The sequence below is a fragment of the Cupressus sempervirens genome, chromosome 3, assembly GCF_028749045.1.
Source record: "Cupressus sempervirens isolate cs-2001-9-10 chromosome 3, ASM2874904v1, whole genome shotgun sequence".
In the NCBI taxonomy this organism is placed as follows: domain Eukaryota; kingdom Viridiplantae; phylum Streptophyta; class Pinopsida; order Cupressales; family Cupressaceae; genus Cupressus; species Cupressus sempervirens.
Window position 1 is genome coordinate 691,842,253 of NC_143120.1, and position 19,192 is coordinate 691,861,444.

General features: G+C 32.0%; 1 protein-coding gene across 1 annotated transcript; it reads left to right on the plus strand.

Moving 5' to 3' along the window:
* The first annotated feature begins 1,651 nt into the window (after positions 1 to 1,651).
* On the plus strand, positions 1,652 to 3,668 carry LOC149568623 (uncharacterized). Its single transcript, XM_089821488.1, has one exon. It carries the CDS (start codon positions 2,270 to 2,272, stop codon positions 3,008 to 3,010), a length of 741 nt encoding a protein of 246 aa, XP_089677614.1. The 5' UTR covers positions 1,652 to 2,269; the 3' UTR covers positions 3,011 to 3,668.
* Positions 3,669 to 19,192: the final 15,524 nt, after the last annotated feature.

Here is a 19,192-nt window from a genome sequence, read left to right on the forward strand (position 1 = left end):
TTTCATTCATCTATTTATTTCCTCTTTTTTATTTTTCTTTTATTTTTTTGGTTTAGGTTTATTTTGGTTTGATCTCTCTCTCTCTCTCTCTCTCTCTCTGAAGTCTACTATAATTTTTCACTTCATATGGTTGATACAGTGTGACCCAAAAAATGTTTCTTGTCTCAAAAAAGATATACATAATCTCAATCAAGAAGCAAAAACTAATACTATAGATTATGGAAACATATTTGCAATACAACCATTATATCATATTGAACATATAAGCTTGGCATATAGAAGTTAAGTGTCATTATAAATTTCTTTTACATAATATAGTATATAATATTTTTAAAGTGGAAGTCTACATTTAGATAGAACATTATTATACTTTAGTGTAATTTATTTCCAAAAGTAAATGTCAAAATTCTATATTATCGATAATGATTAAGACAATTAAGACAACTCTAACTCTTAATTGTGTACTGAGGGGTCTTTAAGAAATAATTTTTAAAATATAGATGATGCAAAATAGAAATTATGTTGTGAAAGAAAGATTGAATAAAAATAAAAATAAAATTGAATCAAACTTATAATAATAATAGAAGAAGATTAGAAGTAAGATTGCAATTAAAAATAGAATTATAATCCAAGCCATAACAATAATAATTCTAACATTAATTGAATATGCTAGTAATTACTCGTAGATAAGATATTCTGTTAGCTAATATCTGAATCAATATTACTAGGATGGATAATCTATTTTTAATTTTGAGGAAAGGATTGTTAATATGTTGATAATATCTTAGCTATTTTTTATCATTAAAAATGGTAAGAGGGTGTTGGCCCATATAAAAAGCTAGCACATTAATAATACCAGTGACTTTCAACACATAAACAACAACATAGAACTTGCCTCTATCAAAAACAAAAAACGTAAAGTTCAAAGTATCAACAGTATCGGTAGTGTCATGCATAAAATTATAATAATAGAGTATTTACATCACATTGGGTAGGGAAACATTCTAAAGCCATCCAGGCTCAACAAAAACTTAGGAAAACCCATGAAGCAGAAAACTAAAAATTTCTCAACCGCTTAGACAATAGTGTGGAGGTCCACTCTTCCTTGAGGAAAGCCACGTAAACTTCTCAAACAGGGCATAAAGGGTCACCAAACAAGCATGCATAACTTTAATAGAAAATTTATTGGAGTCCTCAAGACGGTTGTTGAAGTCGTCGACCTCCCTTCTCAGTTCCTAAATCTTTGAGTCTTGCTTGTCAATTTTGTCCTTCACTTTGCCTACGTTAGCCTCCTCTAGAACCTACACAACATAATATCTTAGCTATTAATTTGCTACATTTGAATGATTTATCCATGATAAATACTTTTAATATCGAAAATATAACCTTGATTTGAATTGAATTAAAACATAACCTTATTTAAACCCTTAATAATCAAACACTAACTCATCAAATTTGATTAAGCTTTAAAAATAACCTCTAATAAATAAATCCTTGTCAATATGCTGACTTTAAACCTAACTCTAATTAAATCCTAACCCTAACCAAACCTAAAGGTTATTAATTTAACTTTAAACCGAATTACTCGAATGTCCCTAATAAAAAATGTTTTGCTACAAAATCAAATCTTGACGAGGAAACAACCGTAGGGATGACGTGACGACAGTCAAATTCGAGACGGCGAAGTATCGAACTCCTTGAAAACGCTGTAGTAAGTAAATATAAGATATACGAGGAAATTGTGGTTATCGATGAAATTTAAAAATTTAGAAATATTTCTCTGGATTCGGAATTTCTTGGAGCTGGTTGCATGAGATTCATAAAATATTTCAACTTCGAGCAAAGAACTGCACCAGGCATGTGCAACAATGGGATTCCTCACCCGCAGGAGGTCACAAGTTCGAATTCTCAGACGCTTAAAACCGTAGTAACATGAAGAGTTAGTCACTGTTCAGTGCGTGGGGCCTCGCAAACAGTTGCGCCGTTCGTCCGTGCCTACGGCTCTGCTTACAGAGCACCGTATGTATTGGCACCTTTAGCATCCACTCACAAAAGCACGCGGCTGGAACAGGATTCGAACTCTTGACCTCTATATCTTTGCCTGTGTTCCTGTGACTTGGAAGCCTGCGGAAATAAATTTCAGATCTGGTGTAATCTTGAGTGCAAATGAAGAATTTTGAGTGCAAATGAAGTATTTTTGATTGCAAATGAAGAATCGAGCGCGGTTCATGGAGATATTTTGAAGAATTCGAGCGTTTTTGAGGGCGGGATGAGCGTACACAGTTCGGAGCCAAGCTTTCCAGATGCGTCGTCTACTGTACATGCTCAATCCAACCCCTGTTGTTGTGGCTCCGGCGAGGATTCTCCGGAAGGACAAGAAAGCAAATCTTCTTGTCTCGTCAAATCGTCTTCCGTGCGGCAATGTCTCGGGTTCGAATCCGAGGCAGGGGTTTCTTCTTCCTCAGATTACGATCTGCTCTACGAGACGATCGAGGGGTTGGAGAGCATTGAGTGCGGGAAGTCAAAGAAGAAGGGGTTTAGAATGAAGCGGAAAATGTGCCGATCGGACTGCAAGAAAATCGACACTGAAAAGCGCAGGGAAAATGTCTGCGGAAGGCGCCAGGCTTGTAACTGCGTAGCGAGCTTTGCTGCAGACTGCGCGGCCGTGTGTTGCTGCCCTTGCGCAATTCTGCACATCTTTGTTCTCGCCTTTGTCAAAGCCCCTTCTGTTTTAGCCAGAAAAGCTTTCTGCTTTGTGAAGAAAAAGGCTCGCAGTAAGAGAAAACTGGAGCAGAAGAAGACGAATGATGATGAGAGCGGGGACGAGAGTGGGGAAAAATCTCGGTATTACACGCCTCCATGGTCTTGCAGGGAGTCTCCAGAGAGGCGCAGTGCTTTGGACGGATCGCTTAGTCCCAAATTGGACAGCCAGAAGATCTGGTCAGAGTTTTATGCTGCAGGGCACATGGGATTCGGAGGACTCCCATTTGAATGGAACAACGAACCCTAATAGTCAGCCTCGGAAATCTTTTAGCTTATTTATACAGCCATGAATTTAATTCAATGTAGGTCTCTTTCGTCAGGTTTTTCTCCGTCTGTGTTTCATTACAAATCCTTTAATGTGAAGAGCCTGGATTTCGCAACAAATCCGCAAATATGAAAGAATTTCAGGAGTTTCGCAGTTTCCTTTTCAACGGCGGAAGAAATTCTTGTATGCTATGCTGATAATCTCATTGAGCCTGCATTTCATTAGAAATTCGCAAATGTTAAAGAGTATAGGAGATCTGCAGTTTTCATTTCAGTTGCACAAGAAATTCTTACACGTTTTGATGATATTCTTGTTGAGCCTTTATTTCATCGCACGAAATCCGCAAGTATTATACAATTTTACAAGATTTGCAGTTTCGTTGAGCTTCACGAGAAATTCTTTTAGAGTAATCACAAAACACAGTCGGAGAGTGAACTATTTAATTTAGTAAGGATTTAAGAGAGGTTTTAGCACAGGATTAGGATCGATAAGAGTTTTTGCTGGCCAGCTTACCGCCTTCAGCTTTAATGGCTGCCGTACTGTATTATTTTGTAAACCTGTTACGGAAATATAGTGCTGTATTATTTTGTAAGCTTATTTGGATTCTTATGGTAATATATTTCTTTCTCTACCTTCGTAAGATTCGTATTTTTTGAAATTTGGATTCTTATGGTAATATATTTCTTTCTCTACCTTCGTAAGATTCGTATTTATTGAAAAAACCCCTCTTTCTCATTTCATTTTTAAAATCCTATTTTATTTTATTTTCTAATATGGTAAATATAGTTCACCAGTTCAGGTATAAAATGAAGAGTGGAAAGAGATGTTCGTTGCTGCGGATGTAGTTTGGTTGTTAGGGTATCATATCATACTAATCTCCAAAGGATCTATCATATGTATATGGCAGGTGTCAATTAGGTGGATCTGCACTTAACATTTATTTAATATTATTTATGTTATATTATAAAAGAAAATTATCGAGCAAGCACAAGTCTCTTATGTGGTCAGCCTTTCTAACTCTACAACAATTCACAGCATGTTTAGAACAATTGAGAGTATATTCAATTCATGTCAATTTTTATCGATTCATATTTGATGATGAGAGTTTTCTTTTTAAAAAAACTTTGATGGAGATTGAGTAAAATGAAAGGCAAATTTGTGCAATATTTTAATCTTAATTATAAAAAATATATAGAAAACAGTAAATACAAAAAATAAAATAGAATCACCTTTATATTTGGAAAAAAAAAGAATTAAATCCAATTTTTTAATAAAATGAAAAATATTTAAAAACTAGAGTATTGATATTTTATTAGAGAAGGAAAGAGGCAACATCTTAGAACTAAAATTAAGGCATTTTAAAAAATGTATTCTTAAAGTTAGGGTTAGGATTAGGGTTATAGATAGGGTTAGGGTTAGGGTTAGGGTAAGGTTCTAGGTTAGGGTTAGGGCTAGGGTCAGGTTTAGGGTTAGAGTATGAGTTAGGGTTAGAGTTTGAGTTAGGGTTAGGGTTATAGTTTGAGTTAGGGGTAGACAGAGCATTATAATTTGGGTTAGGATTAGGGTTAGGTTTAGGGTTTGAGTTTGAGTTAGGGTTAGAGTTAGGGTTAGAGCTAGAGCTAGAGTTAGAGTTAGGGTTAGGGTTAGAATTAGGGTTAGTTTTAGGGTTTGAGTTACCAATAGAGTTAATTTTACAGTTGGGTTAATGTTAGAGTTAGGGTTAGGGTTAGAGTTTTGAGTCAAGGTTAGGGTTAGAGTTAGGGTTAGGGTTAAAATTAAAATCCAATTATGGTAGAGTTAGATTTACAGTTAGAGTTATGGGTAGGGGTAGGGTTACGCTTATAGTTAGGGTTAGAGTTAGATTTAGGGTTAGGGTTAGGTTTATATTTAGAGTTAGGGTTATATATAGAGAGAGTTATATCAATGTTAAGGTTAGGGTAAAGGGATTGAGTCAGGGTTAAGGTTAGAGTTAGGGTTAGGGTTAGGGTTTCAGTCAGGATTAAAGTTAGGGTTAGGGTTAGAGTCTAATTATGGTAGAGTTAGATTTACAGAAAGAGTTAGATTTAGGGTTAGAGTTAGGGGTAGGGTTAGGGTTAGGGTTAGGGTTAGAGATAGGGGTAGACAAAGGGTTAGGCTTAGGCTTAGGGTTAGGGTTAGGGTCAAGGTTAGGGTTAGGTTTAGGGTTAGAATATGAGTTACGGTTAGAGTTTGAGGTATAGTTAGGGCTATAGTTTGAGTTAGGGGTAGACAGAGTATTAGAATCCTAGCTACGATTAGGGTTAGGTTTTGGGTTACGGTTATGGTTACGGTTAAGGTTAGAGTTAGGTTTAGGGTTATAGTTATAGTTAGGGTTAAAGTCCAATTATGGTAGAGTTAGATTCAGGGTTACAGTTAGTGGTAGGGATAGGGTTACAATTATAGTTAGGGTTAGGGTTAGGGTTAGAGTTAGAGGAAGGGTTATATTTAGAAGTTTTCTTATGGTTACAGTTATAGTTAGGAGGGGAGTAAGGGTTGGGATTTTAGATTATATTTATTATTATATAAGGTGCCCTATATAATAATATGTATATTCCAACGCTCATGGATAAGGTTAGGGAAAGAAGTAGGACTGTGGTTATTAGTGTTACATTTAGAATTTCATTTAGGAGGGCATTGTGTGCTATTTTTTCCCCCTATTCAACCCATTACTGATGTCTGATCTGAGAGACCTTAAATGGGATAGGTTCTTTGCAGAGGGTTAACATCGCTAAAGTTGGCGGCTAACATTTTGTGTTGGCTCGGTTTCTTCATTGACCACGCTGGATCATTTTTTCTTGGTCGGGTTGATTCATGCTGTGAGATTCGATAACTCTTATTTCTTCGCGAGCTATCTTCCCATCTTCCCAAAAGTGCAAGATGTTGCCATGCATTCCCATTCTAACGTTTCTTTATATGCTAGTGTCTTCGAAACACTGTAAAGCCTAGAATTGTAGAAGATGCTGCCATGCATCTCCATTCTAATGCATCGTCATGCTACATTGTTTCTTCAATTCTCTGAAGCCCAAAATTGCATCATGCTACCACGCATTGCCTTTCCAACATTTCCCTCACTCCACAATGCTTTCATGAGTCTTTAAGACCCAAAATTGTGCCACATGGAGGGGGTTCACACCTTTTGTGCTATCTGCTTCGTTTGTTGGGAGGAATCTCTTCACTACATCTTAGTCATCCATTGGAAATAAAGCCAATCTTGATCGACAAATGTGACTTAATCCTTCATTGGGAGGAGTTTCCTCGTTGCATCTCAGTCATCCTTTTTGAGGGGAGAATCTACATCGACGGTTGCGACTTAATCCTTCATTGGTGAGGATTCACGATGCATCTATGCCGTCTATTTCGAGAGGAAGACCTTCATCGATGACCATCATTCATTTTTGGGGAAACCAAATTCCCCCTTGGGATCAACCTTGCATTTTTTGTGGGAGGTTAAGACATCATGTTATCTCTTTTCATAATTTTTTGCCAGCGACATGAATGTCTTCCCTCTTCTTTCCATGAGTCTCCATTCTAGCGCCTCCTTAAGCTGCATTGTTTCTGCAATGCTCTAAAGCCCAAAATTGCATCATGCTACTACATGTCACCTTTATGACATTTCCTCACTTTGTAGTGCTTTTGCAAGGCTCCAAGACCCAGAATTGTGCCATGTAGCGGGGGTCCCCACCTTTCGTGCTATGGTTACAATTTAGATTTTAGGGTTATGGTTAGAATCAAGGTCAATTCTAGAGTTTATAGAATATTTAGATTTAAGATTAGGGATTAAATATACATGAGGGTTAGCATTGGGTTGTATGATAATTACAGTTAGGATTATAGTTAGATATCTCATTTAGATTAGGTTTTAGTCAGGGTTTAATTAGACTTAAGATTAGGGTGAGGATCAAGGTGAAGTCTATATTAGGGTTCATATCATGGTAGGATTGAAACTAATGTTAGGGTTAACATTGAAATTATGATTAGGGGTAAGGTGAAGATTTATATTTGGTCATGATCGTGGTTTGTGCTAGGATTAGGGTCTAAGCTATGATTAATTTTATGATTGTACCTTTAGGGTTAGGGTTTTGTTTAAGTTTATGATTATGGTTACAACTATGGTTTATGGTTCAAGTTTAAAGTTGGGAATGTGATTAGGATCAGGGATTAGTAAATTTTTTAAGAGTTTGGTTATAGGTTTACACCATGGTTAGGACCTTGGGACTGGATTTAGAGTTTAATATCATGGTTATCCATATAGGTAGGTTTAGGATTTTGATCAATATTTTGGAGTTTTTTTTTTACATTATGGTTAAGGGTTAGATTTTAGGGTTAGGACTATAACCAATATTAGTGTGTAGGTTTTTGGTTTAGATTATGGTTTGGACTGAGATTTTCGTTATATCAATAGGGATATGTTTTAGTGCTATAATTATAGTTTAATGTTGGATTATAGTTATATTGTACATCATTGTTGGGGCTAGGGCTAAGGTAGGGGTTGTTGTTAGGGTTAACTAAGGATGACAATTAGGATGGTTTATCTTTTCAAGTAGAAAAAAAAATTCATATTGATTCAAAAACAAAGAAATTATACTTCGAAAATATTTTTCTATGTCATAATAGATTCATTTATTTTAATTATTGTATTAGTTAATTAGTTGTTTGATGTTTCAAAGTAAACATGGCTTATTTTATTTAAATTTAAATAATATTATTGTTTTGAATTGAATTTAACTTAATTGTTAATGATCATATTTATATTTCTAATATTAACTCCAATTTGATCAAAGACCAAATATATTTTTGGTATTTTTGTAAACGAACTTGCTTAACACTTCCCTATTTCAAAGTTAATAAAATATCATTTCTATTGTCTTATATTTGAGAGTAAGTATATTAAATAAGTAATAATAAATGAACATTATGATTAATATATTTCTAAAATAAAAATATATTACTTAAAAACTTGTTTACTTTAAATGAATAAAGTACTCATTTACTTGTAAATTTTAAAAATAGAAATTAATCTACATATATATAAAATATTTATTCTTTTTCCTATTTGCATACAAATTAATTAAAATCTAAACTTTAAACTACATAAATATTTTTAAAATATATATCCATCAATAAATAGTTTAGAATAAAGTAAAATCTAAAAATTAGACACATATAGAATCTTTTAAATTTATATATACATGTTTTTCTAATTTATTTCTACAAACATGCAACTGATATTTCTATTATCCATTTTTTTCCATTCTAAAAAAATCTAGATGTAAATAGAATTTTTTTAGATGCATGCAATCTTTCTAATTTTTTCCACATACATATATTAACATTTCTATTTTATATTTTGTTTTTACATTATGGTTATTTCAATCAAAATATGTAGATGTAAATAGAATTCTTTTCAAAAAAATTTATTTAAATTTAAATAACATTATTGTTTTGAACTGAATTTAGCTTAATTGTTAATGATCATATTTATATTTCTAATATTAACTCCAATTTGATCAAAGACCAAATATATTTTTGGTATTTTTGTAAACGAACTTGCTTAACACTTCCCTATTTCAAAGTTAATAAAATATCATTTCTATTGTCTTAGATTTGAGAGTAAGTATATTAAATAAGTAATAATAAATGAACATTATGATTAATATATTTCTAAAATAAAAATATATTACTTAAAAACTTGTTTACTTTAAATGAATAAAGTACTCATTTACTTGTAAATTTTAAAAATAGAAATTAATCTACATATATATAAAATATTTATTCTTTTTCCTATTTGCATACAAATTAATTAAAATCTAAACTTTAAACTACATAAATATTTTTAAAATATATATCCATCAATAATTAGTTTAGAATAAAGTAAAATCTAAAAATTAGACACACATAGAATCTTTTTAATTTCTAGATACATGTTTTTCTAATTTATTTCTACAAACATGCAACTGATATTTCTATTATCCATTTTTTTCCATTCTAAAAAAATCTAGATGTAAATAGAATTTTTTTAGATGCATGCAATCTTTCTAATTTTTTCTACATACATATATTAACATTTCTATTTTATATTTTGTTTTTACATTATGGTTATTTCAATCAAAATATCTAGATGTAAATAGAATTCTTTTCAATAAATCTAGATGTATATAGAATTCTTTTAATTTTTTACATACATAAAATCTTTCTAATTTTTTTCTACATACATAAAAGAATAATTTTTATTTTCTATTTAAAAAAAAAAAGCTATCATAAAGATTGATAAAAAAAATTGATTGCGTATGCATTCTTTAGTTTGTGCACTAAATGCACAAAATAAATTGTATAGATTAAAACTTCCCGTGCTGGGCACGGGAATATACAATAGAAATATCAGTTACCAAGAATAGTCGGCCATAAGCAATCAAATCTTAAACTCTGCAAAATTTCTTGCAAGCAATCTTTGTTCTGTCTTCGGCTGAAAAGGAAAAAAAGAATTTCAGATCTGAGATTGTTTAGATTGCCCTATTCGATTCAAAAAGCCATGGAAGTCACCACAATTACATCTCCAAGAGGCCTAATGTGCCTTGATTCAGTAGCCACATGCTTATCTCCACGAAAAACTCTGCACAGGTCCTCCAGTGGCCTCAATTTCGGTCATATGAACAAAATTCTAAATCTAAATGAAATTAATTAAAATTGAAATATAAATCAAAGTAGAATATTATAACTAATTTTGAATTTCAATTTACTTCTACATCTAAATCTAAATGAAAATGTAAATAAAAAATAGAAATCTCACCTGCAAAAATGTTACTCCAAAACTTCAATTTACTCCTATTCAAAAACTCCAATCTAATCCTCCAATAACCTCCACCTCTTCCTTCCTGCAAAAACATAAAATGAAAATGAAATGAGGAGCCTTGGTTTTATAACTTCTAAGAGGCTTCTCATATCCCCCAACAGACATCTCTTCACATTCCACGAATTTGTTTCAAATTCCCCCACTCCCCGCAAAAAAAAAACATGAATGTGCATGCAAAATTATATTTAACAAAAAAAAAAATCATTTTGAAATTATTTCGCCCCTATTTTTTCGGTCCCTATTTTATCGGGTCCTACTTTTTCGGGCCCTACTTTTTCGAGCCTATTATTTCGGCCTCCATTTGGCTTCCTATTATTTCGGCCAGCTATTATTTCGGGAATTCTTTTTTAATATTTAATTTGGAAGTTTGTAACTACTCCCAATTCTTTTTTATTGACAAGGAATCTTGGCATATTCCCGTGCTGGGCATTTGTGCTGCCATTGTATAGAACGCCTCTCGGCGTAAATATATATATTAGATAATGCTTAATACATCATTTGCATTAGTGAAGTATCTAATGTTATGAATCTCTATTTATGAAATAAGAATTAACAAAAAAATAAATTACAAACTTTATAATTAAGTTTTTGATAAACATAAATTATCAGATTTTGATCTTCTAAAGAAAATAAATATCTACATAATTTTGCTTAAGTTAACTATATAAAGACATCTAATTTTAGTCTATATTAATCTAGATAATAGAATTGGAATTTGGAATGAACAATTAAATAAATGCTAGAAATATTTGTTCAAGAATGGACAAATATTGATGGTGTACATTAGAATTAATTTGAGATGTGTGGTAATCATATGATAGAATATATCTCTTATAAATTTCTCAATGTCATCTTCTTATTATTTGAATCTTCAAGGTGCTATCTAAAGGTCCTATTTTAGGTGGTTAGGTTCTCATAGGTCTAGCTCTTTGATAGAGTAAGTTAATGGCAAGAAATATATAGAAGACCCCATTTAGGAAATGATGATGAGTACTTAATGTCCTAATAATGGTGGGCAAAATGGTCAATCGCCATTTAAAAAACCTAAAAAATAATTGACTCTTAATATATATGGTTTCATTTGTGAAACTCTTTTAAGAATGGTAATTAGGACGATCTATGACAAAACTATCAATGTTAATCCTTTATTAGTTCTTATGTCTCTTCCCTTAACTATTTTTTCTTAAATGAAATGATAATTATTAATATAATCAAGTGCATAATTCATAAATATATTATTTCCTCAAAATATTTCTACCGAAAACAAGAACCTACCAAAAGAAAAAAGCATACGAATATATTTTTGTTGAGTGGACTGAAAGGGCATTTTTTTTTGGAAGAAATCTCATAATCACAAATGTACATAAAAGATTTTGATGTAATCTTAAATAGGTAACTTTCGGTCATTATGTTTTTACTAGAAGCCGTACGAGATTGTCAATTTGGTGGCCATCATTTTCAAAGCATTAATGAAATCGTAAGCAAAATTGGCTACGTAGCATACTCTATAGGTACCCTACACTCCACTTTAATCCCTCTTAACATTTCGAGATTCTCGACTCCAATTTACCAGCGGTAAAATTTTGTTTTTTAAACCGCTGGTCACATTCTTTTGTTTCCGCCTTAAAATAATATATTATTTAAAAGTTGGCTTAGTGTGCCAAATTCTTTTTGTTAGGTTGTAATTATGGATTCCAAGTATATATATTCTCATTCAAGGCCACCTCACAATTATAATGATTTATGTTAATTAAAAGCAAACTTGAAAACAAAATGTACTTACTTTATAGAAGTAGTATGATGGCAATCTTAAGTGGCGGGCAAGTGCTCTTGGATGGGACAAAAGTCGTAAAAGTATCCCTTCCTTGCAGAAAAATGTTGCTTGAAAAAGTGGAAAGGGATCCCATTCCCATTGGATAACAACCCTTTATCCACCTCTTCAAATTCCAAATTCTTTCACAATTTCAAAGTTCTCAAAAGCTCTTAGTCCTTTTGACAATGGAAACTAGGATAATAGTTTGCATAAAAATCTTCAATTGGGCACTTAACGGAAACTAACTTTAGTAGTCGTGGATCTAAACCAAGACTTTCATTTAACTTTAAAATACAAAGTCATCCATTCATTATTGACCACTCTATTAGCTATTATGAGTGAACCTAGCATACAATAGGTTGTTTTGTGTGCTTATTCCTTGAATTTAAGGATATTTGTTCACTAATTTAAAATCATGTAAGAGTTATCAAAGAGTGTGTTTAGGGTTTTTTCTATATGTAAGTTTGATAACATTTATAAGGAAATTATTAGAGCACATCATTTGGGTGTATTACATGTTTTATTGTCGTCTTTACAAACATTTCTTAGCCATAAAGTTAGTTATCTTTGAATCTAACTAGGGTGAACTTTACCCTTGGATTCTAATAGATTCTTTAAATGTATCTGTAACTAATCTTTGTTTTTGATATCGACAGTAGCCAAAACACAGGGGCTTTCCCTTAGTACATTACTGTGGATAAACCATTCAAACACAACACATTAACAACTAAAACATTATCAACACATTATCAACCTCTCCCTTAATATCTGGTACGAACCATTGCACCAAAACCTTGAGGTCCTAGTGAAGGCCACCCACCAAGATCATAACATCCCACCATGCTCTGTAGTCTAGACTCTGGGTTGGATGTGTGCCCATACAGTGGGGCCTCCCTTGGCCATATGAGCCTCAGACGAACACTGCAATGCTGACGTTGCTATCCGTTCTGAGACTTGAACTTGGGTGGAGGCTCTGATACCACATGGTACAAACCATTGCACCCAAACCTTGAGGTGCTAGTGAAGGCTGCTCTCCAGGATCATAACAATATCAAAAATAACATACCCATCCAACTAATATTAAACTAGATATTAGCTAATCGAGTATCCCATCTACTCGTAAATTCTTGGATGGATAGGCCTATTACCATTAAAGATATTTCCTTCCATGTGAGTGAGAAGATCATCAACACGGCAGCTAGTTTATCTCTGGATGATTGAAAATGGCAAAAGATTACAAAGGTCACTGGTGAAACGAATCTAAATAAAAACTATAAAAAAGATGAAGAAACTATGAGATTCAAGGGTGGATTCAGTCGTGAAGACCTCACGTCCCCATGGAATGAGGTATGTTTTGTTCTGATGGAGTATATGACCCTGGAAGGTAGATTTGGAGTTTGTTGCTAGTAGCATTTTTCGGTCCTCAATCATTTTTGACATCATGATGATGTTTCTATTTCATTCTTTCTTTTGCATGATCTTGAACCTACTTTAGGCATGATGATGATGTTTTACATGTAAAACATTCATAAGACATTCATCATAGTTTGACACTAGGATTTTATGCGGAAACTCAATTTAGGAAAAACAATTAGCAACATGCCACTCTTTTTCACTCTTTCACAGTGAGCTCTGTTAGGAGCCAACCCTGTTAAAGGTTACAAAACACACTGTTAAATGTGACCTGGTTAGAGGATTTAATCGCCCTATTAGGATTGGCCTTATAAGAGGATTTTGATCATTCCATTTAGAATGCCACCTAGTTAAAGGATTTACATAGACTGTTAAGTCTTCAAATGACTGTTAGGTCAACCTTTGTTAAAAGGATTTCAATACAAACTATTTACAATGATAAGAAAGAAAAAATAGGTTTTGATTTGATATCCCATACCAATCAAAATGGAACCACCCCCTTGACATGTTTCCCTAGTCCACTGATGCCTTTATGTGGTCATCTAACAAAATAGTGTGGAACCAAGTAAAATGGAGGTCCATGAAAAAGTCTAATTATTTTTTATAGCTATTGTGCAACCTGGGAGAAAACTTCAATGATGGATGCCTTTTACCTTGTTACTGTAACGCCCCGCTCGGGAACCCAAGAGAAATAAACCTAACATGTTACAATGTTTACTGAACTATTTTTTTTTTTTTGAAGTTTAAACAACATCAAGATAACATTAATGCGGAAGCAATATGAACATACACAACAAATACACATTTGCAATTACAGATATAGTTTCAATTCCTCAAAGGTTCCTTTACGTTGAGTCACATTTAATAATCTTAAATTAATTAGTTTAAGTTTCAAGTACAATGTCTCTAGATCATAAAGGAATAACAGATACATAGTCGCATAAGCAAATGCATAAGTATAAACAATACAATGAAAGTACATCCAATCAATAACATCCACTGCACATGTCGCAGGGAATGTGAAAATAGATACTGTACAACAGAATACATGATAACATATATACTTCATCTGAAAAGAAGTCTCTGAGATAAGAAGTAAGAATGATAAAGGTACATCTTCTACAACGAACATCCAACAGCTGGAAATGTGAAGGGGAACCCAAATGGTAAGAAGGCACTACCTCCCGACCGCGTGGTTACCTAGTCAGGCTTCCACTCCCACCGTGCAGGGAAGATAATGAACGATCCACATACGGCTATCAAACATAAAACATTCCTAGGCAAGGTACCCCTAATAGCCAAAACTACCTCAAAGGTAACACATACTACTTAAGAAGATAAAATAATCCAAAGAAAGAACACTCAATCCAATACTGACACCACATAACCAAACATCATACACAAACCAAGTATAAACCAAATACCAAGATCATAAGATAAAGTCAACGAAAGATAATCATCTCAAGTCAAAAACCACATGTCAAAAGTACTACATAATGAAACACCAATCATCATCAATGAAAGTAAGTAACCACAATAAACACATCCAACAATAGATACACCACCAACAATAAGTACACCACATCCAACAATAAGTACACCACCAGAGATACACAAAAACTACATAGGAGACTTAGGCTACATACTAGGGAGTGTCATCACATGGCTGCTTGAGTTACCCTGGACTGATCTCTTAATAGACCTCGAACCCTCAAGCATTGAGTTACCCTAGACTGGTTACTCTGAACCCCGGACCCTCAACATCACACATATGGAAACTAGAAAGCCCTCTCAAGAAGACGAGGCACTCATCTCATTCCCATCCTTAGTCTATACAAGCACTCAAGGCATGGGTAAATCAAAAATCTCTAACTTATCTTTTTAGTGTGTTTTCCCCCCCCATAAATTTTAATTACTATGTTATCACTTATTACATAACTTGCATTAGGTTACCCTGGTACTGACCACTTTGGGTCCCGGACCCCTATGCAAGCCACTCCCAAGTCACATACCTAGACAACCTCTCCTAAGCACATAAAAACACAGTTGTGTCCCATACCACAACACCCATAAAGATCAAACTTGGTTCCTTAACAGGCAACCTGATAACAAGATGGATCAAACTAAATCCAAATACACATGAATGCTCACAAAACAAATCTCATAAGTATAAACTCCAATTTGAATCACAAGAATCATCATAACATCTAGCCACATAATAGTATCCAAGAAATCTCACAAAACCTCTGGTGTACATCCTAGACTGGTCGACATCTAAACAACACCAAAATCCAAAAATAAATATAGACAGTACATAGAAAACATCATAGTCTCACAGTTGGATTTGATTGATAATATATTGTTGAATTAATGTAAGGTTTCAATTTTCGTTTTCAATATAAGTTTCAATTTGCGTTTCAATGTATGTTCAAGTGTATACGATTCTTAGTATTACTCATACAATACACCCGTGTATTTGTTTGAATTAAGGTTTTAAATTTCCAGTTTAATACATGTTTTCAAGTAAGTAAGTTTTTCAGTTAACCTTCACAATTAACCCTTGCAATTAAACTTATTCTTGTTCATCTAATAACATATCAAGACTTAGAAGTAATATTAATCATTTATTAAATTATTCGATTACTAAATAGAAATATTTCCCAATTCCATTAATAATTCAAATGGTTAAATAGTAAATATTATTAACCATACCACTGTTGTCGTAGCCTGCGTCAGCAGCGTACGGCGCCGGCAGGGGTTATAAAAAATTTCGTTTTTTTTTTTTTTTTTTTTAAAAATTTCTTTTTTTAAAATTAATTTTTTTTTTTTAATTATTTTATTTTATTATTATTATTATTATTATTATTATTTTTATTTTTTTAAAATTTTTATTTTTTGTTTTTTTTTTTTAAATTATTATTATTATTATTATTATTATTTTTTTAAAATTTTTTTTTTTAACTAAGTCAAATTTCAATAATTTTGTTTAGTAGAAGAACAACCCTTCTAATAAATTTAGATAAATTATTATATATGAAAATTTTAAGAATTGTATTATAATTCTATATTCTTTATTTTATAATATTTTTCTCAACGAACTTCATAACAATATTATTTTAATATATACATATTTTAATAACATTTACGATATTAAACTGATAGGAAAAATAAATTGAACTCTTCGAATTTTCAATCCTAAGATTTTCATTTCCAAAAACAAACCCCTTCCAAATTTAAATTTCTTAATTCCATTTTAATTCAAAACCCAAATTTCAATTTAATACTAAATTTCTTTCAGAAGTAAAACAAGGTTTTCTAAATAGTTTTTCAATCCCGATTCCTAGAAGAAATCAAATTGCAAAAGATTCAGAAGAAAGGTAGCAAGATTCATTCAATAAAATTTGAGAAAGCAATTTCCAACAAGCACGAAGAAGACGAAGATCTGAAAGTGTTTCTACAATGGTTCACAAACCCTACCTTGATCTGATGCTAACAATCTGGTGAAACCCTTACTAATCCGAACCCTTCCAAGCTTCCAAAGATTTCTTTGCTCCCCTTTCCAAAAGTGTGTTCCCTAAAAACCTGTGTGTGCAATAATGACCCAAAAACCCTCTAATATAGAATCTAATTACCTTTTAGGGCTTCTGTCCCCACAACTCTAAAATAATAATTACTTTATTTAATTAATTCATTCATGCACAATTAATTTCCCTTTTAATTAAAATTATTATTTTATTATTCCTTTCATGCACGTTAAGTGAATTGTTAAATTACTTTATTTAACTTTCCACTTTACTTTAATAAATTTATAACTTTTTAAATCTCATGTGCACATTATTAAAATATCTTTATTCAAGTTCACATTTTTATTTTTTTAATTAATTTTATTTTTAACTCATGCACAATTCATGCGAACTATAATCTTTATGATAATTAAATATCTTTTCACTTTTAATTTCATTTTTTAGAAACTTAATTGATAAAATATTTATTAACTTAAATAACAATAATATTTTGCATTTATTTAAAAATGCACTCTAAATATATTATTATTAAATTAAATAAATATAATCACGTTCTAAATTTAAACTTTAACTTTTATCTCCAATATTTAATTCTCTCTTATTTAATTAATTCATTCATGCACAATTAATTTTCTTTTTAATTAAGATATTCTTTTATTAATCCTTCATGCACTTTAAGTGAATTGTTAAATTACTTTATTTAACTTTCCACTTTGACTTTGTTTTTAAAGTTAATTTATAATTTTAATCTCATGCATACTTTATTAAAATACCTTTATTCAAGTTCACATGTTTTTATCTTTTAAATTAATCTCTTATATTTAAAACTCATTCATGCGAACTTAAATCTTTTCCATAAATTAATATCTTTTTTTTTTCCCTTTTTAATATATTTTTGAACGTTTTAATTTGATAAATATTTATTAACTTAAATAACAATAATATTTAGCATTTATTTAAAAATGAACTCTAAATATATATTATTATTAAATTAAATAAATATTATCATGTTCTAAATTTAATCTTAAAACTTTTATCTTCAATTTAATTCTTTATATTTAATTAATTTCTCAATTAATTAAATATTCATAATATCATAATAATTTTTTATTAAATTAAATTATTAATTTAATCTATTAATTAGACTTAATTAATAGAAAATACATCAAACACTCACAAAACAACATACACACAAAAATACTCACGGGTTTTAAAAAGGGTAGACAGTCTATTACGAGTCCTCCTTGCAAGACAAGTATTATAGGCTTATGGCTAGGATTGGACCTGATCATTATCTTCCCATTCTCACCATTTGAGTATTTGTAATAGGGCGCGCTCATCCTGGCAATTCAGGGAAGTCGATGCCCGGTACCTACATCCTGCATAAAAGACGAGCATGTACATGTATATAATATATCTAAACTAAACAGACAATGGCGGGGAGTGGTTCATCGTGTAGATCCCGACTAGCAGGTGACTACGACTCCCTCCCTTAACCACATCAAACACGTCAGACAGAAAGATAAAATAAACACACACACCATACACATGCAAGTATGGGGTAAGTATCATAAAAATCACAAGTCTAACATCAAATGCGTACATATAATAATGCATCTTTATTAATACAACATAATCATCACTAAAGACATCATGTTAACATTGTTACAAAAGAAACCACATTTACTAACTAGGATCATCAAAATACCATTAACAACACATGAATGAAATCAACTAAGCAATAATAACCGATGCATTTGTAATTCAAGACATGAAATAATATCATAATATTGTAAATCCAATATCTCTAAACTAATCAATGCATAAAATTATCTCAAAAGAATTTGACAATGATAATAGAATGTGAACTAGGGGCAGGCACTACAGTTACAATCATGGTAAGGGTGATATATATTTGTTTGTGGTTCAATCCCATTTGTAGAATGCATAACACATCAGTTCATGAGAAAAGATTTGGTCTACAATTTCTAGTGAAGGGTCGATTTCTTATAGAAATATCATATGTGTGGATTTGGGATTTGATTCAATTCAATCCCATCATTCATATTTGTTGTATCCATAGAAGTGGTTGTAGGAATCCATTCAAACTGGCAGATGAATGTAACCATATTCATCTTTTATCTTTTCTTTGCCATTCTTTAGTGCATTTGTGAGAAGGAAACACAACACCTCCCCACCAGTAAAAAAATTGTTCATGCATTACCAAATGTAGCAAAAGATTAAATGGAAATGGCAAGTTGCTTGGGCAAAAATGATCTACATCATTCGCAAAATTAACACCTCATCACTAGCTGCTTGACCTCCCCAATTAAGACTATATATTTATGGAGGGTGGCATTCCTTTTTAGCCCTCTAGCCGATAACCCTTGTGCTTTGACACCTATATGTGCTAGTGTACAAAAGATTTTTTTTTTTTCATAATTCAACTAGTTGCGGCAATTATGATAGACCCACCTTGAAAGCGATGGTTAATTCTGACACTATCTGTCCCTTTCACAACATAACTGTCACAATAGCATCATAAC